Here is a 25,233-nt window from a genome sequence, read left to right as displayed (position 1 = left end):
AGGCTGGCTCTCTTGTGAAAGGAAAGTATTGAGAATCTAAAAATTGCTCTGCCAATATGAGGTTTGCTCAGTTGGTGATGGGTCCAGCTGGAAGTGGGAAGGTAAGTATGTACTAATGGTTTTTGGTTCAATGTAGAACCTATTTATTAAAAGAACCCCTGTGGGCCCTTCAAGACCCAGTTGAGAGATGCTCATCTCATCGCAGTCAAAACGCATTCAATTATTCTCATCGTGTGATCCCAGCCCGCGCTTTTTCAAAAAATTGATTTGAAAAAATTGTTAAATTTTGAAATTGAAAAAGAATAAAAAATAAAAAATTATGTTGCACACTTGCACCTACCCCTACCCTTAAACCATTTTTAAAAAAGCATAGAAGACAGTAAGACAGAATTATAAAGCAATTAAAGCATCAGAAAACAGATAAGAGTAGATTCGAAGTTAGACTGAACTGAAAAAACCTACACTGCAACCTCAGTTTGGGAAAATGAATGGAATGCCAAGAAGTTGAAGTTAAACAATTCTCAGCTACAGAACAGTTTGATAATATTAACAGCCGTCACTAGTTGACAGGAAGGAGAGGAAGAAAAACAGTTATTATTATATCTGGGTAGAGGCTGCCTCTCTTGTGAAAGGAAAGTATTGAGAATCTAAAAATTGCTCTGCCAATATGAGGTTTGCTCAGTTGGTGATGGGTCCAGCTGGAAGTGGGAAGGTATGTACTATTGGTTTTTGGTTCAATTGTTCAAAGAACCCTGTGGGCCCTTCAAGACCCAGTTGAGACGAAATTAAAATGTGTTTAAAAATAATGTGTTTAAATACCATCATATGTTAGGTACTTACCTATCTACTTAAAGTTGATTGAAAGTTGTTCATTTTATTTATAAACTTTATTGTACAGAAATAAATCTCTTAGGTGATTTCGATTCGAACACAGAAAGAAAGGAGTAAAGAAAGTTTAAACTAGTCGAATAAAGAAAGTTTAAATAGAAATGGCGGGATTTACTGATGACCTAATCAGAACTTTCACTATAGGGAGATTTTTAAATGATAAACACTCTTCAATTAAGCAATCTGATTAGCTGAAAATTTTGAAATCAACGAATCAGATTGCTTAAACAAAGAGTTAAACCATTTGGGACGATAAGACCCTAGCAGTTACAGTTCCCTCTGTCAAACCTCTAAAAAAAAAAAAAAACATTTTTAAATTCAGTTTAAGGTATTGGCCATTAACGACTCCTTTTAATGACTGTCCGATTGAGGTCAGTGGCTAAACCCATCCATGAATAAATTAAAATACCTGCACAGTATGTACAAAAAAAATAGAAGCGGTACTTGTTCAGAAGTCACGTCATTGAGCTGTGACTAGTGTTGTTATAGGGTTGAGTTAAACGCAAAAAGGTTCCGTCACAAATGAGCAGATTAAACAAAAAGGAGTTTCCCTTTTCACTGTCGTGGCTTCTGAACAATTACCCGTTTTACAAATGAATAAATTAAAATACCTGCACAGTATGTACAAAAAATAGAAGCGGTACTTGTTCAGAAGTCACGTCATTGAGCTGTGACTAGTGTTGTTATAGGGTTGGGTTAAACGCTAAAAGGTTCCGTCACAAATGAGCAGGTTAAACAAAGAGGAGTTTTCTTTTTCACTGTCTTGGCTTCTGAACAATTACCCGTTTTACAAGCCGTCACCAATCTTCATTCAGGTGCACACGACGGACACTCATATTTTACAAACCTTCACTAACAACCTTCATTCAGGACGATAAGAGGGCCCTTAACCTTCACCAACCTTCATTGGAAGATTCAATCTGTACACACTCTATAACCTTCTCCTCCTTCTTCTCTTCCTTCTCCTCCACATCCAGTTTCATCTTCTTCCTGCCATTGTCTTCTTCCGTTCTTCCATCGTCCGATTTTCGTTTCGGCTGCGATTTCGTGATGAAATTCATTATGCTTACCGTTCCCGATGGTGCGGTTTTCGTGCCCGATTTCGGCATGGGTTTGGCCGATTTCGCCCCGACAGTTCCCGGTGTTACTTGGCTTGTACCGGGTGGGCTGTTCCTGTCCGATTTTGGCGTTTTGACCGATTTTGGTGTCTTGTCCGATTTTGGCGTTTTGGCCGATTTTGGCGTTTTGGCCGATTTTGGTGTCTTGTCCGATTTCGGCGTTTTGGCCGATTTCCCTCCAGTGGGGGTTTTGGTTTTGGCTGTCCGGGCGGGCGTTTTACTTTCTTTATTTTCAGATCCTTTGCTGTCTAAATCGGCAATTTCTTCGCTACCGTCCAATTTTCTTTCTTTGCTATCTAATTTCTCTGCGTCTTTACTAGCACCTGATAATTCGTTTTCTTTACTACCATCCATTTTTCCCGATTTTCCTTCATGTTCTTTACTACTATCTAATTTCTCTGCCAATTCTTTACTAGCACCTGATAATTCTTCACTGCCATCCATCTTTCCACCGGTTTGGGCTGTTGCATCGTTAGAGTCTTCAAGCGTTATCACATTGGTTGCTTGACTCGTTGAAATCGGTTGATTCGGTTGTGTTGGCGCCGAGTTGGTTTTCGGAGGGTTCATATTACTATTAAAAAAAAAAAAAAAAAAAAAAAAAAAAAATAGGTAGACCTACATATTTGTAACCCCTCAACAAGTGGTGCAATATTAAACTGTTGAGATAAAGGGACTACTTACATGTCCTAATTTGACAGTCTAAATAAAGCACTAATACATAGGTATCTAATATCTAACAAGTTTAAACTGTGTACACACTGTGCAGTTCAACTGCACAATGTAGTCTATACGAGACATTTTTGCAGTGTAAGATACTTACAAGTATCAACGGGTGGCTTATACATACTATGCAGCCTTCAGCCTAAAACTACTACTGTGTATCCAACAATCTGCAGTACCTGTGCTACATTTTGCAGTCTAGAGCTGAAAGGAGCCTTGGTTAGACTGCAGTGAGGAACTTTTCAGTCCTATTCCAGCAGAAAGGTATATTCTATTTTATGTCCCACAAGGGTAACTGTTGGGTTGTATTGAAACGAATACTACTTCACTTTTTGTACTTCCCCCAGGGTATGTGGTTTCCTTCTCCTCCACATCCAGTTTCATCTTCTTCCTGCCATTGTCTTCTTCCGTTCTTCCATCGTCCGATTTTCGTTTCGGCTGCGATATCGTGATGAAATTCATTATGCTTACCGTTCCCGATGGTGCGGGTTTCGTGCCCGATTTCGGCATGGGTTTGGCCGATTTCGCCCCGACAGTTCCCGGGATTACTTGGCTTTTACCGGGTGGGCTCTTCTTGTCCGATTTTGGCGTTTTGGCCGATTTTGGTGTCTTGTCCGATTTCGGCGTTTCGGCCGATTTCCCTCCAGTGGGGGTTTTGGTTTTGGCTGTCCGGGCGGGCGTTTTACTTTGCTTATTTTCAGATCCTTTGCTGTCTAAATCGTTAATTTCTTCGCTACCGTCCAATTTTCTTTCTTTGCTATCTAATTTCTCTGCGTCTTTACTAGCACCTGATAATTCTTCATTGTCTTTACTAGCATCTAATTTTCCTGCGTCTTTCTTAGCACCTGATTTCCCTTTGCTACCATCCAACTTCCCTAATTCTTTACAATCATCCGACTTTCCACCGCTTTCCGTGTTCGCTTTTCCATCATTGTGCACCGTTTGGGCCGTTGCATCATTAGAGTCATCAAGCGTTATCACATCGGTTGTTTGACTCGTCGAATTCGGTGTTTGGCTTGTTAAATTTGGTTGATTCGGTTTTGTTAAGTCCGTTTCATTTGTTAGCGTTTGATTCGGTTTAGTTGGTACAGAGTTGGTTTTCGGATCTGCTGTAGGGTTCCCGGCCGTTCTTGTACCGTCCTTACCGAGAGTTATGAGGGTGGCTCTTTTCTTGACCACACCACTTGAAGATTTGGGTGTGGATGGACCATTTGTTGCACTGGGAGCATGACTGACAGTGGGACTATTTATTGTACAGTTATGAGGGTGGCTCTTTTCTTGACCACACCACTTGAAGATTTGGGTGTGGATGGACTATTTGTTGCACTGGGAGCATGAGTGACAGTGGGATTATTTATTGTATTTTGACCATTTATTCCAGTGACATTGGAACTATTGATTGTATTTTGACCATTTATTCCAGTGACAGTGGGATTATTTGTTGTATTGGGATCATTTATTTTACCAGCACTGGGACTGTTTATTGTATTAGGACTGTTTATTGTATTGGGACTGTTGATTGTATTGAGACTGTTTGAAGAACTAGGGCTGTTCAATGTGTTGGGACAGTTTAGTGGGCTGTTTGCGGGACTGGCCTGAGATTCGGGACAGGGCTGTTGGGGTTTGAACAGTTCGAGACGGGACTTGGGCATGGGCTTGTGCGCGGGTTTGGGCGTTTTCGGGGTCGTGTTCGATCTGAAAGAGAAAGAAAAGGAAGAAGTGACGTTTAATTTCTTTTTCTTTGTTTTGACTTTTTGTTTGTTTGTTTGTTTTGACAATGGCCATAATGCGAGATGCAAGCATGTGTGTTCGTCTGTTCGAGGGGACATCAAGAGAGCGTCTCCTCGGATATGAAGACACCCCGTTCTCCTCTTTTCGTTTTGGGGGCAATCAGACCTCTAAATTCAAAATAATGTTTTTTTCCAAGAGGTTTGATAAGAACTGTAACTGCTAAGGTCTTTTTTTTTAAGAGGTTTGATAAGAACTGCAACTGCTAAGGTCTTGTCCCGAAATCGAAGAGAGAAGGGAGACAGGATAGGAGAAAGTCAGCAGTTCTAAGAACGAACGTTATCCGTTCAGGACAAAATCCGGCCCGGGCGGGAATTGAACCCGCGGCCTAGCGCTTACAAGGCAGACGCGCTATCAACCAAGCTAACTAGGCTGGCAGGAACTTCTTTAAAATGTAAACTAATTTAAAAATAATACTAAAAATCCTTACTTGGTCTTATTCAGTTGTTCCAGCCTTTCCTGCTGACTCAGAACTTTGGTGAACTTCGTAATCAGAGACACGGTAGGGGAAGCACCATTGTCAGCAGCCGTATTGCACACCTCTTCCGCCGTCTTTTTCTCACTAATTTTCTCCTTCTTTTCGCTCAAAGCTCTCTCCTTTTTTTCGCTTGCTGCTTTCTCTTTCTTCTCGCTCATAGTGGGAGTGGAGTTTTTGTCATTGGTAGGCGGCTCGACAATAAATTTCCAAGAGTTCTGACAGGCAAGGAAATCCCCTAGGCCGAACTTGTCGCGAATTTCCGACTTGACGACCCTGTGGGGGAATAAGATCAAATCAATCAACCAATCAGTCAAAGTAATCAATCAAACAATTAAATTAATCAATCAAATAAAATCTGAAATTATTTGTGGCAAAGTAGAGCCTTTCCACAAGTTTTGTGGACATCACAGTATTACTAAGTGCCTCCTTTGCAATCCCATTTTTCCATTCCAATTTACACCTTTTATACATTGGTGATGCCGCCACTGATTAATTAAAGCAAGTATGTGGTGTAGTGGTGGTTAGCGCGGTGGACTTCGGATCTGGAGATTGGCAGTTCGAGTCCAATTCAAGTCATAAAATTTAGCATAGTACATTAAGCGGGGAACGGCATTTGTGACAAGCATTTATGCCTAACAAACACAATTGAAAAATTCCTTTTTCCTGGTCAATTAAAGTAGATCAATTGTCCGCAAAAGGCTAATTGTACCCCGAACTCCAAGGACAGAGCCGAAATCATGACAATTTGAAACCTGCCTCGGTGGCGTAGTGGTGAAGACGCTCGCCTGGTAATCAGGAGGGCGTGGGTTTGATTCTAGCCGAGGTATGGAATTTTATCCTCATTTATTTGAGAATTTGACCACATAATAATGGAGCTCTAAGGGTTAGGTGGTAGAGAACGCCTTACCAACATTTCCTAGGATAGGTGTTGGAGGCACACTCGTTCAAAGGGCATAGCATCCACTCGGCAATCTCTCGTATGGTTCTCTGTATGAGTACTAGGGATATGTCTTTGCCATTGGCTGCTAGATAGGCGTTGAACTCCTTGCTTAGGTTCTTGCGAGAGACGAAACTGCCGTGCACTAGTCGAATGAGATCAGTCATTTCTGAAAATTAATAGAGACAAGGTTAGTCCAGTGGTGAGAGAGAAATAATTAGAATAGAATAGAATATACATTGTTTATCTTGCTGGGATAGGACTGAAAAGTCCCTTTACCCCCGCAGTCTAAACAAGGTCTCATGTATTTTGACATATATATTATGGGGATACCGATTGAGAGGAAGATCACGATCCAGATGGAAGGACAACATTAAGAAGGATGTAGAGCTCATGGGAATCAATCCGGAAGAATGGAAGCAAGGGGCTTTGGAGAGAGGAGAATGGGCAGCTGCTGTGACACAGGCATATGGTCGTTAAGGTCGCAGCCAAGGATAAGTAAGTAAGTATTATGGGGTATTTGGTCTCCCCATAATAAAATATGTTGACGGACTGCCCAAAATTTGACTTGCCAAAAAGACACAGCATACTTCTCAGACAACATTGGTACAGTTAAAAAGAGGTTGAAATAGCCAGCCTAGTTAGCTTGGTTGGTAGCGCGTCCGCCTTGTAAGCGCTAGGCCGCGGATTCGATTCCCGCCTGAGAGGGTTTTTATCTTGAACGGACAATGTTCGTTCTCGGAACGGCTGGCTTTCCACTATCCTGTCTTCCTTTCTCTTTTCACTTACATCATCTTGTTTAAACGGGTTCCGTGCACTGATAAGTCGGCTACGTTTGGACCAGGTGCCAAAATACGGTGGTCTCCTATTATCATGAATAGCCATACTGCCCTCACGTCACGTGAGCTCATGTGACGTGATAGTAGTATTTTTCACTTACATCATCTTGTTTGAACGGGTTCCGTGCACTGATAAGTCGGCTACGTTTGGACCAGGTGCCAAAATACGGTGGTCTCCTATTGTCATGAATAGCCATACTGCCCTCACGTCACGTGAGCTCATGTGACGTGACAGTAGTGTTTCTACTTTTACTTACATCATCTTGTTTAAACGGATTCCGCGCACTTATAACCCGGCTACGTTTGGACCAGGTGCCAAAATACGGTGGTCTCCTGTTATCATGGAACTGGAGTAGTTTGGCCCTCCTCTTGACTCGCTTGACAGGATAATTGTAGAATCCACCGCGAGAATCCTCCTTGGTCAGGAATCCGTCACAGAATTCAGACTCTGAGGAGAAAAGCAGATACATAACATTAATTTCTCATTTGCGAAGAAACAAAATGATTCCTGCCTCGGTGTTGTAGTGGTCAAGCCGCTCGACTGGTAAACAGGAGGCTCTTTTTCTTCTACGACTTCTAGATACCGAGATAAATCGATTTAAAAAATACCGGTAAATCGTGAAGTTTGACATCACGGCATACGCTTCCGCTTCGTTTGTTTGTGCGCAAGCGTTTCTGCGCATTTCGACGTGAAATCTGACGTCACAACTATTTGAACTTTTTCATTAGAACATCAATTAAAAATTGAATTTTCGACCTTTTAAAGACTTTTTCCGAGTTTTGACCTCAGATTTGGATTTTTAACATGTTACGTAGGAATCGACCTTTTATTAATAATACTTTCCCAATTGCAACTCCTCCATTATTTGTATGTTACTTACCAACATTTCCTAGGATAAGTGTTGGAGGCACACTCGTTCAAAGGGCATAACATCCACTCGGCAATCTCTCGTATGGTTCTCTGTATGAGTACTAGGGATATGTCTTTGCCATTGGCTGCTAGATAGGCGTTGAACTCCTTGCTTAGGTTCTTGCGAGAGACGAAACTGCCGTGCACTAGTCGAATGAGATCAGTCATTTCTGAAAATGAACAGAGACAAGGTTAGTCCAGAGGTAAGAGAGAAATAAATAGAATAGAATAGAATAGAATATACCTTGTTTATCTTGCTGGAATAGGACTAAAAAGTCCCTTTACCCCCGCAGTCTAAACAAGGTCTCATGTATTTTGACATATATATTATGGTGATACCGATTGAGAGGCAGATCACGATCCAGATGGAAGGATGTAGAGCTCATGGGAATCAATCCGGAAGAATGGAAGCAAGTGGCTTTGGAGAGAGGAGAATGGGCAGCTGCTGTGACACAGGCATATGGTCGTTAAGGTCGCAGCCAAAGATAAGTAAGTAAGTATTATGGGGTATTTGGTCTCCCCATAATAAAATATGTTGACGGACTGCCCAAAATTTGACTTGCCAAAAAGACACAGCATACTTCTCAGATAACATTGGTACAGTTAAAAAGAGGTTGAAATAGCCAGCCTAGTTAGCTTGGTTGGTAGCGCGTCTGCCTTGTAAGCGCTAGGCCGCGGGTTCGATTCCCGTTCGAGAGGGTTTTTATCTTGAACGGACAATGTTCGTTCTCGGAACGGCTGGCTTTCCACTATCCTGTCTTCCTTTCTCTCTTCGATTTCTGGACGATAAGACCTCATCAGTTACAATTCCCTCTATCAAACCTCTTCAAAAGAAGAAAAAATAGTCTCTCTATATTGAAAGTTCTGATCAAGTCATTGGCAAATCCCGCCATTACTATTAAGTTATTTATAAAATTTACACCTATTTTGTACAGCAAATTCACAACACCTCGTTTAAACTGCGGGAGTAAAGGGACTTTTCAGTCTCATTCTGGCACTATAAAGAAGGTACATAATTATATTCTATTATGACTGAACTGCTAGTTCAATGGAGTTTAACCAGGACTAACTTACCACTATCAGGAATACAGGTTAGTTTCTCATGATTAGAGCTGACTGGTTTACTAGGCTCCATGGTACAGTTGGACGTAGGGCTGCTGGTTAACTGTTCTGGACTGTCGTCTACGGTAGCAATGGGAATACAGGTGTCCAAATAGATAGCTCTCCGAGTTAGGAGAAGATCGCGAATGTGATTGCCAACTAAGCAACAACCATAGTCCAATACAACCCTGTGTGGCGTTACCAGGCACTGTGTAAGTATTCTGACAAATCGAGATTGAACAAAACGTTGAGTAGTTATGGTGGGAGGTGGAACAAGGGCATCCTTGAAAACGGCTTATAGTCGCGGACCTAAAAACGTCGCGAGGAAATGCCCTTTGTTTTTTTTTTTTTAATTCAAACAAATGCTTTTAATTTTTAATTCAAACAAATTTTAATTCAAACAAATTCTTCTTCTTCTTCTTCATCTCAAACACATTGTTTTTTTTTTTTTCTTTTAAGACCTCTGAAACTTAACCTCATTATTGTAACTATGTGGCACATTGTTTGTTTTAGGGTTGAATGGTAGAGATTGCCTTAGGCAATAATTTCGCCCCTTGCTTGTAATTTCTGTGTATTTTGTGTACATATACGTAATTATAAACAATAAACAACTTATTTCACTGCTACGAAATAAAAACGGCCGTGAACCATTCATCTTTCCTTTTTCTTCTTCTTTCTTTCTTTTCGTTTTTTAACTCGTTTTGTAAAGACGTAGTAGCCTACTGCTGGAGTAAAGGGACTTTTCAGTCCTATGCGAGCAGTATAAATAAGCACTATTATTATTATTATTATTATTCCCAACTTTCAACTTTTGAGAGCAATCCGTGGCTGAGTGGATATCACGGTAGGCTTGCACGCAGGAGGTCCCAAGTTCAATTCCCGGTGGGGTCGAAGATTTTTTCGGCTCTGTACATGGAGTTCGGGGTGCATTCAGCCTTGAGAAGATTGAGTAGCTACTTTAATCGAGTAGCGACTAGTGGCGGGATTACCAGAGTAAAAAGATTGATGATGAATGAGAATGAATAGTGGAGGAGGCACTTAGTAATGCTGTGATATCATAGTGTGATACCCAGACAAGTCGTGATAAAACTCTCTGCTTTACCACAAATAATTCATGATTTATTTGTTAAGTTTCCATTTCCATTTATTATTTGTTCAACATAACTCTCAGAACATACAATATACAAATTTGTTATAAATGGTATACCCATCCGTATAAGCAGAGCTTGTGCATTATTATTTGATAGTAATTGTATTATTTGATAGTATAAGCAGAGCTTGTGCATTATTATTTGATAGTAATAACCCTCGGTCTAAGGCGTAAGAAATGGGTTTTCTATTAGTTCTCGACTTTCCTCACTACATCCCATGGTCAAAAATTATGTACCCTCCCCCGTTGCATTAGAGGTCCTAGCTCCCCATCTACCAATCACAGATAGAAATGTAGCAAAAGGGAGCCCTGACATCTGACATGTTAATAAGGAGACCATCTCACCAACGTGCTGGAGAAAAATGAGTTTTGAGAAAGCGAGAGAAATTATAAAGAAAACAAAGAGAATAATCACGTCTGTCACGTGTTAGGGAAATGAGAAAACAAAGAATAAGTAGATATGTTCACGTTTTCTCGTGTCAAGGTGGCATAGATGTCAGCAGGTAAATGCGGAAATGAAAGTCAGGTGGACTTGACATAGTTTATGAAATCAGCTGTGTACCCCGTCATGCTTAAGGGAGAAAAATTGGGCTTGATTTTCGGAGAATTTTTCCCTAGAAATCAGATTTCTTAGAAAATCTGAGCCCAAATTTCCGAAGGAACTAGATTGTTATGAAAAATTGGGCTCGTCTTTCCTAGAAACCAGATAGGACCAGAGCTAGAAAGCTACAGGACTTTCGGCCATAAATATCATAATGCCAATTTGAAATTGGACATTTCCTTATTCCGTACAATAGTGTATTGTCCTTTGTAAAAGGCTCGCGTCTCTTTAGTATTAGTATAAACTCATTCCTAAACTACCGACCTCTTTATGTACATTATTAAAATAACTTGTTGGTTGTTAAAAAAAGGAAAGCTAAAAATAAACAAAGCGACAAGAAAGTCGTAAAAGGGCTCCTAGGACGGGACGAAAGGAAGAAAAATTTCAAGACACAAATACTCGAAAGATTCAGGGGAAGTGAGCATAAAATAGAGGACGGTTGATTTTCTTCCCTTCTAATTAAAAACAAATTATTTTTATATAAACTTTGAGCTTCAGTTTAATTTTTTAACTTTTAACTATTGTGATTTTTGTTCTTTTTACAGTGTGCAGTGTTTATGGATAGTTGAAAAGGAGCACCTTGTCAAAAATGGTGAGTGATGAACTAATTAGGTATTTTATTTAATCCTTGTAAAAAAGGGATTTAGCTAAAAATTATAGGTAGGCATATCTATAAACAAATGAAGTTACCTGCCTATCCCTATCTGTAAACAAATGAAGTAGGTATGTAACTATAAATGTACCTACATACTTGGGTTAATTACGACTCCTTTGATTCTTTGAAGATAGTACAATAATAATTATTATTCTAATTTTTATGGACTTTGAATTTTGCGCCCAAACTTTGGACGTCCAATCTCGTCCTAAAGTTTCAAATTATTTACGAGCTTTATTATTATGAGACCATAAGCGCTCTTGGTAAAACTTAAATTATGAAATATTAACCCATCTTTTAGGGCTGAATTTAAATCATAAGAAAAAATTCCTACAATAGAAAGAAGAAATACCCACAATAGCAATTTTAATGTTCCCGAAAAGTACTACCTACATGTACTTAGTGGAACAAGAGAAGATTTTTTGTAAAAGAGGAAGTGGTTAAAAAAAAAGGAAGTGGTTAAAAAAAAAGGAAGTGGTAAAAAAAAGGAAGTGGTAAAAAAAAGGAAGTGGTTAAAAAAGGAAGTGGTTAAAAAAAAGGAAGTGGTTAAAAAAAAGGAAGTGGGTAAAAAAGGAAGTGGTTTAAAAAAAGGAAGTGGTTAAAAAAAAGAAGTGGGTAAAAAAAGAAAGTGGTTAAAAAAAAAGGAAGTGATTAAAAAAAGGAAGTGGTTAAAAAAAAGGAAGTGGTTAAAAAAAGGAAGTGATTAAAAAAAATGAAGTGGTTAAAAAAAAGGAAGTGGTTAAAAAAAGGAAGTGGTTAAAAAAAGGAAGTGGTTAAAAAAAAGGATGTGGTTAAAAAAAGGATGTGGTTAAAAAAAGGAAGTGGTTAATAAATCTATTATTATTACCTCGTAATCGTTGCCTCCCTCATCCTCCTCTTCTTCCTTCTCATCCTCACTTCCACGCAGACTTTCTCCTTCTCCCTCGTCCTCCCATTCGTCATCACTATCTATGTCGTACTCGAAGATCGTCTGTGAAGAGAAAAACGGAGAGAACAATGTCATTAGTAAGGGGGTTAAAATTTAAATCATAAGAAAAAATTCCTACAATAGAAAGAAGAAATACCCACAATAGCAATTTTAATGTTCCCGAAAAGTACTACCTACAATACATGTACTTAGTGGAACAAGAGAAGATTTTTTGTAAAAGAGGAAGTGGTTAAAAAAAAGGAAGTGGGAAAAAAAGGAAGTGGTTAAAAAAAGGAAGTGGTTAAAAAAAGGCAGTGGTTAAAAAAAAGGAAGTGGTTAAAAAAAGGAAGTGGTTTAAAAAAAGGAAGTGGGTAAAAAAAGAAAGTGGGTAAAAAAAGAAAGTGGTTGAAAAAAGGAAGTGGTTAAAAAAAGGAAGTGGGTGAAAAAAGGAAGTGGTTAAAAAAAGGAAGTGGTTAAAAAAAAGGAAGTGGTTAAAAAAAGGAAGTGGGGAAAAAAAGGAAGTGGTTAAAAAAAAGATGTGGTTAAAAAAAGGAAGTGGTTAATAAATCTATTATTATTATTATTACCTCGTAATCGTTGCCTCCCTCTTCCTCCTCTTCTTCCTTCTCATCCTCACTTCCACGCAGACTTTCTCCTTCTCCCTCGTCCTCCCATTCGTCATCACTGTCTATGTCGTACTCGAAGATCGTCTGTGAAGAGAGAAACGGAGAGAACAATGTCATTAGTAAGGGGGTGTTTTTTGTACTTGTTCAGAAGTCACGTCAATGGAAATTTGACACCAAAAGGAGCTATCAGAAATGAGCAGTGACTTTTAATATAGGGTTTTTTTTTTTTAATGACTTCTTCACTTTCAATTTTCTTCTTCTCAATTTGTTTGGCCATCTTTTCCCTCTCTACTTCTTCGGGTGTTTTCTTTCTTATTATAAATTTATCCATTGTCATTAAAGATTTACTCGCACCACTTGTAGCACCAGAGGTTTCATTCGTTTTAGATTTTCTTGGATTTGGGGACTTCTTCGAGTTCGTCTTGGGGGTCTTTGCACTTTTGTTCCCATCTTGACTATCACCTTTGTCTTTAGTTTTGGTATCTTTTTCCTCAGCTTTGTCTACTTTGCTATTTTTATCCATGTCTTTCTCTTCTTTCTCAACAGGTTGAACTTTCTTATCACCTTTGAGTACATTTTCACTATCTTTCAGATTCTCTTTCAATTCTTCTCCATTCTCAAGCACCTCTTTCTCTTCAGTTTTATCAATAGATTTTCGTTTCTTCTTGATTTTGTTTTCACTACTGTTTTGCCTCTTTCTTTTCTTCTTCTTTAGATCACCAACAAGAACCTCGTTGGATATGTCAACGACATCATCTTCATCATCTGCTTGATTTTCTTCAATGCTTTTGTCTAGGCTAGGGGTCTTGGTGGGTTTCTTTGTGTCAAATTTGAATAGCAGGAGTTTGTTTTTTATTTTACTTGTAGAGCTGTTTAATTCTGATTTAGACTTCTTTGTATCAATGTCTTCATCACTGAAATTATCATCATCGATCTCCATAGCTTCTTCTTGTTCAATGGGGTCTGGAAAAAAGACAGTAAATTAAAATTAAATACATAATTTTATGATTAGTTTGTGCACTGAAAAACAATTAAGTACCTAGGTATCATGAAGTTAGGGTTTGTTTTTTATTTTACTTGTAGAGCTGTTTAATTCTGATTTAGACTTCTTTGTATCAATGTCTTCATCACTGAAATTATCATCATCAATCTCCATAGCTTCTTCTTGTTCAATGGGGTCTGGAAAAAAGACAATAAATTAAAATTAAATACATAATTTTATAATTAGTTTGTGCACTGAAAAACAATTAAACACCTAGGTATCATGAAGTTAGGTAGACAGGGCTTCATAGAAAGCTACTGTACCTATGTAAAAATGCATTAAAAACAAAAACAAAAAAAAAAAACTTTGCTATTCTTTACTTAAAAAAAAAAAAAAAATGCTATTGTTTACTTACTGTGTCTTGTTTCAATTTCCATTTTAAACAAAAAGGTGAGTGCTGTTGCTGTTCACAAAATTCCAACTGACATTCAGCTAATCTGAAAAAGGAAATAAAAAACTTATTCGTTGGAAGAGACCCTTCAGGAAAACATATGTCTTCTTTTTTCGGTACTTGTGCAGAAGTCACGTCCGTGGAATATTGCTACCAAAGGAACTGGCACAAAGGAGCAGTGACCAGTGTTATTATAGGGTTAGGTTGAACGCAAGAAAGAGTTTTCACAATTAGAGCAGTGATTAGTAATATTATAGGGTTAGGTCAAATTCAAAAAGGAGCTTTTCTTTTCCACAGATGTGACTTCTGCATAATTACCCTTTTTCCTTTTAACAACAAATGTTAGAGGCTGGTATCCTCCCTGTTTAAAGTCACTCAGGCACACTAAGCTGGTCTACTTGCTGTTTAAATTCCCCCAGGTAATCTAAGCTGGTCTCCTCCCTGTTTAAAGTCCCCCAGCCAAACTAAGCTAGTCTACTTCCTGTTTAAAGTCCCCAAGTAAAATCAAAAAATCAAATCAAGAATAATAATAAACTGAATATTAAACAAATTAGGTAGGTAGGTACATAGGTACTGATTTTCTCTAATCACTATAAACGGGCTAAAAAATTCCCGGAGGGACGGACCCAGCTTGTTTTTCTTTTAACAACAAATGTTATACGCTGGTATCCTCCCTGTTTAAAGTCACTCAGGCACACTAAGCTGGTCTACTTGCTGTTTAAATTCCCCCAGGTAGACTACGCTGGTCAACTCCCTGATTGAATTCCCCCAGCCAGACTAAGCTGGTCTACTCTCTGATTGAATTCCCCAAGCCAGACTAAGCTGGTCTCCTCCCTGTAAGTCCCCCAGCCAAACTAAGCTAGTCTACTTCCTGTTTAAAGTCCCCCAGTCTGAATGAGTTGGCCTACTCCTTGTTTAAAGTCCATCAGTCAGACTAAGCTGGTCTACTTCTTGTTTCTCATAAATGCTTGTCACAAATGTCGTTCCCTGCTTAATGCACTACGCTAAATTTTATGGCTTGACTTGGACTCGAACCACCAACCTCCAAATCCGAAGTCCACTGCGCTAACCACTACACCACTGAGGTTGGTATGTGAGATCAATATGTTTTACTTAAGAAACTGGAGATTTTTTAACTTGCTTTGATAAATCATTAAGTTTTACTTGAGAAACTGGTGATTTTTTTAAGCTGCTTTGATAAATTAGTTAAAGAGGTTACGTCTCTCTTGATGGATGTGGAAGAAGGGTGTCAGGAGGAGTTTGTGTTTACTCTCGAAGTTTGTGCCACTCGGCGTTTACCCAGCCTAAACTTTCAAAAAAACCCCAAAAAAAAAAAAAAAAAAACTTCATATCAGTTTAAAATAAGGGTGGATTTTGAAATTACTTGATGTAGATAAGCTTGCTATGAAAATTTGTACCCATTGAAGGGTTTCATCTTAATTAATTGAAGATTGTTTCAAATACCTTCACAGCTAGTAGGTACTTCAATGGGTACCTATAGGGGTACTTACCTTGATTTCAAGATATTCTTCCAGGAACAAAAGATTACTTGAGATGGGGCATCATTTTGAATACCTACAGATAGGACTTCTTAAGACCATAACTTCAATTTGTAAAACGCACTTTTAACACTTTTTGTGGTTTCTGTAAAATTTAAAGAGCTTTCAGGCAAAATTTGATTATCTGACCAAAAAGTTCACCAAACCAAATACCAAAAGCCAAAAGTCCCAAACACCAAAATGAAGGGAGAAGGGAGGAAAAATACAAACACATAACCAAATTTTTTCCCCAGGAAAGCGCCCAAATTTAAGTTCCCGCGTCCCATTCTTTTTGCCGCAGGTGAGATTTTTTTCTACCCTGGATTTAGGCTATGGTCACTTGATCGCTCGAATGACCGATTTTCCTTTTTTTATATATATATTTTTTTTTATTTCGTTATAGGTACATATTATTTTTTATTCAATTGACTAGGTAGTTAGGTAGGTAGATATTTAGTTTTTTCTTTGTGAAAAAAGCCCAAGAACCATAAAAAAAAAAAATCTGGAAAATCCCTTTTTCATACCCTGGTTTTGTCATGGAGGTTGAAATGCGGTGGACTCAAAAAAATCAATCGCGTGTTGTACCGACAACAACAAAAGTCAGCTTGAAAAAAAAAAAAACACCTTTGAAACTTTTTTGGAAGACGCCGGTTTTTACCTTGATTTTTGGGTTTTCCGGAAGTTCCTTCATTTGCCGTTAATAATTTTAATATCCGAAAAAAAAAAGTCAAGCTGACAACTGCTGAACTGCAGCATTAGACTTAGACCAAGAACTATCATCTGTCAAAAAAAAAAAAAAAAAAAAAAAAAAAAAAAAAACACCTTTGAAACTTTTTTGGAAATTTTCGAAGACGCCGGTTTTTACCTTGATTTTTGGGTTTTCCGGAAGTTCCTTCATTTGCCTTTAATAATTTTAATATCCGAAAAAAAAAGTCAAGCTGACAACTGCAGCATTAGACCAAGAACTACACATCTGAATTCAGTGGTAAGTTATAGTAAGTTGTAGGTATTGATCAATAAACCTAGGTAGCTAGGTACTAGACCAGAGGAGGTTCTTACTTCCTTCCCGTGTCCGGGATATGTCAAAATCATGTTAGGTAGTTGTCTGGTGAGGTTTTTAGAGGAGGTTCTAAAGCTCTACACCTACACCCGATATCCTCAGTGGCGTTTTTTTTTTTTTTTTTTTTTTTTTTTTTTTTTTTTTTTTTTTTTTTTTTTTGACAATGGCCATAATGCGAGATGCAAGCATTTGTGTTCGAGGGGATATCAAGAGAGCGTCTCCTAGGATATGAATATGGGGGGGGGGCGTCCTCCTCTTTTCGTTTTGGGGGCGATCAGACCTCTAAATTCAAAATAATGTTGTTTTTTTCAAGACGTTTGATAAGAACTGTAACTGCAAAGGTCTTGGCCTGAAATCGAAAAGAGAAGGGAGACAGGATAGGAGAAAGTCAGCCGTTCCAAGAACGAACGTTATCCGTTCAGGACAAAATCCGGCCCGGGCGGGAACTGAACCCGCGGCCTAGCGCTTACAAGGCAGACGCGCTATCAACCAAGCTAACTAGGCTGGCTGAAACTTCTTTTTTTTTGATATTTGTATTTATTAAAGTGTTCTAACATTGAAACTTCTTTAAAGTGTAAACTAATTTAAAAATAATACTAAAAATTCTTACTTGGTCTTATTCAGTTGTTCCAGCCTTTCCTGCTGACTCAGAACTTTGGTGAACTTCGTAATCAGAGACACGTTAGGGGAAGCACCATTGTCAGCAGCCGTATTGCACACCTCTTCCGCTGTCTTTTTCTCACTAGTTTTCTCCTTCTTTTCACTCAAAGCTCTCTCCTTTTTGTCGCTTGCTGCTTTCTCTTTCTTCTCGCTCATAGTGGGAGTGGAGTTTTTGTCATTGGTAGGCGGCTCGACAATGAACTTCCACGAGTTTTGACAGGCGAGGAAATCCCCCAGGCCGAACTTGTCGCGAATTTCCGACTTGACAACCCTGGGGGGGGGAATAAGATCAAATCAATCAACCAATCAGTCAAAGTAATCAATCAAACAATTAAATTAATCAATCAAATAAAGTCTGAAATTATTTGTGGCAAAGTAGAGCCTTTCCACAAGTTTTGTGGACATCACAGCATTACTAAGTGCCTCCTTTGCAATCCCATTTTTCCATTCCAATTTACACCTTTTATACATTAGTGATGCCGCCACTGGTTAATTAAAGCAAGATTGTGGTGCATTGGTTAGCGCGGTGGACTTTGAATCTGGAGATTGATAGTTCGAGTCCAAATCAAGACATAAAATTTAGCGTAGTACATTAAGCGGGGAACGGCATTTGTGGCAAGCATTTATGCCTAACAAACACAATAGAAGTGTTTTGACACTAAAAACTGACCATCGAAAATTTGACCCGATTACATTACTTTCCTTCCTATAGGATAAGGAAAGTAAAAAAAGAGGTTCGATAGAGGAGACTGTAACTGCTAAGGTCCCATCGTCCCGAAATCGAAGAGAGAAGGAAAACAGGATAGGAGAAAGCTGGCCGTTCCGAGAACGTTAGCCGTTCATGATAAAATCCGCCCCGGGGCGAGAATCGAACCCGCGGTCTAGCGCTTATAGGGTAGACACGCTACCAACCAAGCTAACTAGGCTAGGCTGGCTTTTTTTTTTTCTTAAAGAAGGTTCTTTTTACAGTGGTAGAGCCACTGATCGCTACTCGATTAAAGTAGCTTACGAGGCTGAGTGCACCCCGAACTCCAAGCACAGAGCCGAAAAAACTTCGACCCCGCCGGGAATCGAACCCGGACCTCCGGCGTGCAAGCCTAGTGTGATATCAACTCAGCCACAGAGGTTGCTAATCAACTAAAGTTTTACTTACATAATCTTGTTTGAACGGATTCCGTGCGCGTGACGTGACATTTCTACTTTTATCGTGAATAGCCATACTGCCCTCACGTCACGTGAGCTCATGTGACGTGATAGTAGTATTTTTCACTTACATCATCTTGTTTAAACGGATTCCGTGCACTGATAAGCCGGCTACGTTTGGACCAGGAGCAAAATACGGTGGTCTCCTATTATCATAAATAGTCATACTGCCCTCACGTCACGTGAGCTCATGTGACGTGATAGTAGTATTTTTCACTTACATCATCTTGTTTAAACGGGTTCCGTGCACTGATAAGCCGGCTACGTTTGGACCAGGTGCCAAAATACGGTGGTCTCCTGTTATCATGGAACTGGAGTAGTTTGGCTCTCCTCTTGACTCGCTTGACAGGATAATTGTAGAATCCACCGCGAGAATCCTCCTTGGTCAGGAATCCGTCACAGAATTCAGACTCTGAGGAGAAAAGCAGATACATAACACTAATTTCTTATTTGCGAAGAAACAAAATGATTCCTGCCTCGGTGGTGTAGTGGTCAAGGCGCTCGACTGGTAGGGAGGGCGTGGGTTCAATCCCAGCCGAGGTATGGAATTTTATCCTCAATATAATTTGAGAATTTGACCACAATAATAGGAGGGCGTGGGTTCAATCCCAGCCGAGGTATGGAATTTTATCCTCAATATAAATTGAGAATTTGACCACAATAATAGTCTAGCTGGAGTAAAGGGACTTATCAGTCCTATGCGAGCAGTATAAATAAGCACTATTATTATTATATATAGTAGCCTACTGCTGGAGTAAAGGGACTTTTCAGTCCTATGCGAGCAGTATAAATAAGCACTATTATTATTATTATTCCCAACTTTCAACTTTTGAGAGCAATCCGTGGCCGAGTGGATATCACAGTAGGCTTGCACGCAGGAGGTCCCAAGTTCAATTTCCGGTGGGGTCGAAGATTTTTTCGGCCCTGTACTTAAGAGTTCGGGGTGCACTCAGCCTTGAGAAGATTGAGTAGCTATTTTAATCGAGTAGCGACCAGTGGCGGCATTACTAGAGTAAAAAGATTGATGATGAATGAGAATGAATAGTGGAGGAGGCACTTGGTAATGCTGTGATACTGTGATACCCAGACAAGTCGTGAAAAAACTCTCTGCTTTACCACAAATAATTCATGATTTACTTGTTAAGTTTCCATTTCCATTTATTATTTGTTCAACATAACTCTCAGAACATACAAATTTGTTATAAATGGTATACCCATCCGTATAAGCAGAGCTCGTTCTTGTGCATTATTATTTGATAGTAATTGAATCGTTTTAATCATAATTTTTCCATTTTAAACAAAAAGATGAGTGCTGTTGCTGTTCACAAAATTCCAACTGACATTCAGCTAATCTGAAAAAGGAAATAAAAAACTTTTTGGTTGGAAGAGACCCTTCAGGAAAACATATGTCTTCTTTTTTCAGTACTTGTGCAGAAGTCACGTCCGTGGAATATTGCTACCAAAGGAACTGGCACAAAGGAGCAGTGACCAGTGTTATTATAGGGTTAGGTTAAATGCAAGAAGGAGCTTTCACAATTAGAGCAGTGATTAGAGTTATTATAGGGTTAGGTTAAATACAAAAAGGAGCTTTTCTTTTCCATGGACATGACTTCTGCATAATTACCCTTTTTAGTCCGTCCTTCCTTTATTAATTATTATTGCATCCGGTTCCTCTTCAATCTCCACGGGCCAAGTCTTCTCACTCTTCCCCACAACATACTCCGGCCTCTTCAGTGTACTCAAATACAGTGGCCCTTTTTCCATTGATCCCCTCAAGTGAGAGTCCAGCCGGGTAGACCGTTCCGGAGTGAACGTTGTGCGAACCAGCGGGGCCATACGCATGTCTCCTTTGATCTGGAAAAAAGGGAAAGCACAAAATTATTTACATTTTTAATTTAAAGAGGTTTGATAGGGGAACTATAACTGCTATGGTCTTATCATCCCGAAATCGAAGAGAAAAGGGTAGGATAGGAGAAAGCCAACCGTTCCGAGAACGAACCCTATCCGTTCAGGATAAAATCTGCTCCGGGCAGGAATCGAACCCGCGACCTGGAGCTAGCAAGGCTACAAAAATGAACTTTTTCGGGGTCGAGTGGATTGGAACACATCACATGCCTTCAGGCACACTCCATTTGTCAAGGATCCAGGTACTCTAGGTTTAGCTTGCCCTTGAGATCAATTTTATTTCAAGAAACCATTTAGGTACTGATGAAAAGTTGTAATGGTTAGCGTAGTTAGCTTGGTTGGTAGCGTGTCTACCTCGTAAGCGCTAGGCCGCGCGTTCGATTCCCAACCAGGGCGAACTTTTTTCTAACCGGATAAGGTTCGTCCTCGGCCTCGGAACGGTTGGCTTTCTCCTATCCTGTCTTTCTTCTCTCTACGATTTTGGGCCGATAAGACCTCCGTTGTCACACTCAAAACTTTTCTTAAGTGTGCTTTTTAATATTCACAAAACATATTTAATTCTTGGACTGATAAAAAGTGGCTGTATGGATTTACTATTGATCCCACTACAAAGATTGCCTTAGGCAATAATTTCGCCCCTTGCTTGTAATTTCTGTGTATTTTGTGTACATGTAATTATAAACAATAAAGAGTAAATAAACATAAAAATAATAATAACAATCAATGTGTGCTGTGTGAGAGGATACGGTAAGTCCAGTGGTAACGCGCTTGCTTGTCATGCAAAAAATCCCGGGTTCGATCCCCATCATCGACGAAAATTTGTTCTCAATTTTCGATTGCAAATATTTTAACGGGTTACTTTCTGGTGTTCTCGTATTGACCCAGCACCTAAATGGAAAATATTCTGTCTCTTATCGCCCATCTGATGAGGGACATACTACGGGATGGACATGCTACGACACAGACTTCGAGTGTTTTTATGTAGCAGTTGTTTCACTGCTACGAAATAAAAACGGCCGTGAACCATTCATCTTTCTTTCTTTTCGTTTTTCAACTCGTTTTGTAAAGATAGAGATTACTTACTATTAACAGTAGTATAGTGTCCACTATTAGATAGAAACACACATCCTATCAGTCTGGGCTGAAGTCGCTCTGTTTTCCTCTTCATTTGCTCTTCAAATTCCAACTCCATTAATTTTAGCTTCATCTTGTGAGCTTCAGGATCCTTGAGAAGAAAGAGAAACATAAGTGAATATACGTATATTTGTTGTTTACTAATGCAAAGGAATTGATTATTATGTCATTTTCCTAACACATAAATGAATATTGAAAGATTTTAAAGCTTTAAAATATGAAGGGTCAGCCCCCGCATCGGGCAGTTCTCCAATCTCCTCCGTCTTCCCCTCTCCTCCTCCCTTCACGAAGAACGATACAAACGCAGCCTTGGCCTTCTCCTTCTTCTCTTTCTCTGCCTCCTCCTTCTTCCTCTTCTCTTCTTCGCGGGCCCGACGTTCGTCCTCGCGGGCTTGCTTCTCTTTGTTTTTCATTCTGGGGAGAAAAAGGGGAGTAAAGGAAATGAAACAAAAAACTTAATAATTAATAGAAAGTAAAATAAAAAACCTTTAGAAAAGGGCCAAGAGACCAAACTCCTTCCAAAAATTATGAAAGGAATTTTCAGTACCCAACCTCACTCCCGAAATCATGGGTAATACTAAGGTGTATTTTCCTTTCCCATTATTATAATAATAACAGCAGACTCTTGAGTGGAAGGGAACCACTAGACAAGGGTAACGTTGGAGGCGTTCTCTACCACCTAACCCTTAGAGCTTGTATTATGTGGTCAAATTCTCAAATAAAGGAGGATAAAATTCCATGCCTCGGCTGGGATCGAACCCACGCCCTCCTGTTTATCCAGCGAGCGTTTTGACCACATTTGACAGCTACATACCAAATTTCAAGTCTCTAGCTCTTACCGTTCTCAAGATATTTTGTTTACAGACAGACACACAAACACACAGACAGACACACACACGGACCAATGGCTGAAACTTTGTATTTAGGCTCTAGAGACCTCAAAACGTGTTTTGGCACTAAAAACTGACCATCGAAAATTTGACCCGATTACATTACTTTCCTTCCTATAGGATAAGGAAAGTAAAAAGGCATCCTTACTCCAATTGGTGTAATCGGATTTGCTCCTTAAACTCCCTGTCCTTCCTTCTCATTTCCTCCTGCTCCTTTCTCTGCTTCTCCTTTGTCTCCTTCTCCACTCTCCTTTGCTCTTCCTTCTCTTCCCTTTCCTTGCGTTTCTTCTCCTCTTCTTCCAACTTCTTCTGCTCTCGCTCCTGAAATAAAAAGAAATATGAATTCAAATCACCTTTCCTTGCGTTTCTTCTCCTCTTCTTCCAACTTCTTCTGCTCTCGCTCCTGAAATAAAAAGAAATATCAATTCAAATCATGAACCTTTGTGGTAAAGCAGAGAGCTTTTTGACATTCCCTTGCTAAAGAAATAAAGAAATAGCAAAGGTTGAGAGGGAAGGGCATCCATTCGTAAAATTTGTAGCCAAAACCAAATGTCAGCCCAATGCGATCACCCTAGTTCGGGCTGATTGAGAGGCTGACGAAAAACGCCGACCCCGTCTGTACACGGGAAAAGGTGAAGAAAAAGAAGAAGGGAGAGCTTTTTGACAAGTTAGAAAAGAAATATCTAGCCACAAAATGGGATCTAGTCAGCCTACGGCTGGCTTTCTCCTATCCTGTCTTCCTTCTCTCTTCGATTTCGAGACGATAAGACCATAGCAGTTACAGTTCCCTCAGTCAAACCTCTTTAAAAAATCATAAACCTTTGTAGTAAAGCAGAGAGCTTTTTGACAAGTTAGAAAAGAAATATCTAGCCACAAAATGGGATCGAGTCAGCCTAGTTAGCTCGGAGGGTACGCATCTGCTAGGTTGCGGGTTCGATTCCCGCCTGGGGCGAACTCTATCCTAAACAGATAAGGTTCGTTCTCGGAAAGGCTAGGTTTTTCCTATCTTGTACTTCTTCTCTTTTCGATTTCCGGACGATAAGACCTCCGTTGTTACAGTTCCCTCTATCAAAACTCTTTTTTCTTTTAAGAAGGAAGGGGAATTATTGTTAAGACACCTTTTTTTGTTTGAAATAAACTTACCAATCGGAGACGTTCTTTCTCTTGTTCCTTCTCTTCCTTCTTCCTAGCCAGCTCTTCCTTCTTTCTCGCCAGCTCTTGCTGTTTCTCTATTTGCTTCGGTGTCAACTTCTTTGGTTCGAGGGTTCTCCTCGGTACACTCTTTGGTGTTTTGGCAGCTGGTCTGGTTTTGGCACTTGGTGTTTTGTTGGTATCATCTGAAGGTTCTTCAGCATTGCTTGATGGTATGGTTTTGGCACTTGGTGTTTTGTTGGTATCATCCGAGGGTTCCTCATTGCTTGTATTAAGAGAACAATTAGCGGATGTTGCTCTGAATTCAGTGGTAAGTTATAGTAAGTTGTAGGTATTGATCAATAAACCTAGGTAGCTAGGTACTAGACCAGAGGAGGTTCTTACTCCCTTCCCGTGTCCGGGAGATGTCAAAATCATGTTAGGTAGTTGTCCGGTGAGGTTTTTAGAGGAGGTTCTAAAGCTCTACATCTACACCCGAAATAGCTGGGAACAGGGGCTGTCTCAGTAGACTCAAATGAATTCAAGGAATGTGAGAAGCTGTTCTTTAGTGTGTGGACACAACAGTGACCAAGGACCCCCTCTGAGATAATTCATCTGACCAGGGTGTCCACAACAGAGCCTGGAACCTCCTACTTTTTTAGTTAGAAGGTAATTATGCAGAAGTCACGTCCTTGGAAAAGAAAAGCTCCTTTTTGTGTTTAACCTAACCCTATAATAACACTGGTCACTGCTTGTTTGTGACAGTTCCTTTGGTAGCAATATTCCTCGGACATGACTTCTGCACAAGTACCGGGTTAGAATATTATCCGAAATAGGTCTTCCTTCTCTCTTCGATTTCGGGACGATAAGACCATAGCAGTTACAGTTCCCTCTGTCAAACCTCTTAAAAAAAAGAGAGAGATTTTTGACAAGTTAGAAAAGAAATATCTAGCCACAAAATAGGATCGAGTCAGCCTAGTTAGCTCGGAGGGTACGCATCTGCTAGGTTGCGGGTTCGATTCCCGCCTGGGGCGAACTCTATCCTAAACAGATAAGGTTCGCTCTCAGAAAGGCTAGCTTTTTCCTATCCCTCAGAAAAAATACGAGACTCAAGTTCTTAATTTTCTGTAAGTATGAGTACTATTTTTGGACCTATGGTCAAGGCTTTATTTAGGACACTTCTGTTCATTAGAATGTTTGTTTCCCATGGGTTGGTACTAGGCTATGGTTGGTTCTCCGTTGTGGAAACTTACTTAGCCCCTGTACAATCCCACAAGTGTTTGCTCATAAGACCAGTTAGCTCAGAGGACTTCTGCCTTTCAAGCACTAGGTTGTGTGTTTGATTCCCACCTGGGGCAGATATTATCCTAAACAGTATCCTGTCCTGTCTTTACTCTATCTTTGCAGGGATAGCTATTAAGCTGACAAAAAATGGTTGAGAATCCTGGTGTTTACCTACTTAAGCCTTAAATATTTAAAAAAGAAAAAAAAAATACAGAACTATCCTGTATTCCTTCAAAGCTTGCTAAGAAAGACCCTTTAAATACTTACCTACTTAATC

The 25,233-nt window shown here is 39.6% G+C and overlaps 2 protein-coding genes and 1 long non-coding RNA gene across 4 annotated transcripts; all 3 read right to left on the bottom strand.

The window, feature by feature from the left end:
* Positions 1 to 923: 923 nt before the first annotated feature.
* On the bottom strand, positions 924 to 21,737 carry LOC103507750 (proteoglycan 4-like). Of its 2 annotated transcripts, none has more exons than XM_026822535.1 (8): positions 21,601 to 21,737; positions 8,753 to 8,938; positions 7,650 to 7,848; positions 4,945 to 5,265; positions 4,042 to 4,421; positions 3,848 to 3,934; positions 1,500 to 2,572; positions 924 to 1,297 (listed from the first exon to the last, which is right to left on the bottom strand). In XM_026822535.1, exons 1-7 carry the CDS (start codon positions 21,722 to 21,724, stop codon positions 1,782 to 1,784), a joined length of 2,088 nt encoding a protein of 695 aa, XP_026678336.1. In that variant the 5' UTR covers positions 21,725 to 21,737; the 3' UTR covers positions 924 to 1,297; positions 1,500 to 1,781. The 2 variants fall into 2 exon arrangements, with proteins under 2 accessions (XP_026678336.1, XP_008470474.2); XM_008472252.3 differs by having other exon boundaries at positions 3,848 to 3,982; positions 4,132 to 4,421.
* LOC113466830 lies at positions 12,713 to 19,019 on the bottom strand. Its single transcript, XR_003391113.1, has 2 exons — positions 18,834 to 19,019; positions 12,713 to 12,802 (listed from the first exon to the last, which is right to left on the bottom strand). It is a non-coding gene; the product is annotated as an uncharacterized LOC113466830 (long non-coding RNA).
* Positions 21,738 to 21,812: 75 nt separating the features above from the next.
* On the bottom strand, positions 21,813 to 22,857 carry LOC113466833 (chromatin assembly factor 1 subunit A-B-like). Its single transcript, XM_026822545.1, has 2 exons — positions 22,690 to 22,857; positions 21,813 to 22,065 (listed from the first exon to the last, which is right to left on the bottom strand). Exons 1-2 carry the CDS (start codon positions 22,740 to 22,742, stop codon positions 21,813 to 21,815), a joined length of 306 nt encoding a protein of 101 aa, XP_026678346.1. The 5' UTR covers positions 22,743 to 22,857.
* Between the last annotated feature and the right edge of the window lie 2,376 nt (positions 22,858 to 25,233).

Source organism: Diaphorina citri, unplaced genomic scaffold, assembly GCF_000475195.1.
Source record: "Diaphorina citri unplaced genomic scaffold, Diaci psyllid genome assembly version 1.1 scaffold340, whole genome shotgun sequence".
In the NCBI taxonomy this organism is placed as follows: domain Eukaryota; kingdom Metazoa; phylum Arthropoda; class Insecta; order Hemiptera; family Psyllidae; genus Diaphorina; species Diaphorina citri.
Note: the sequence above shows the minus strand (reverse complement) of the source record. Positions and strands in the feature narration are given on the sequence as shown.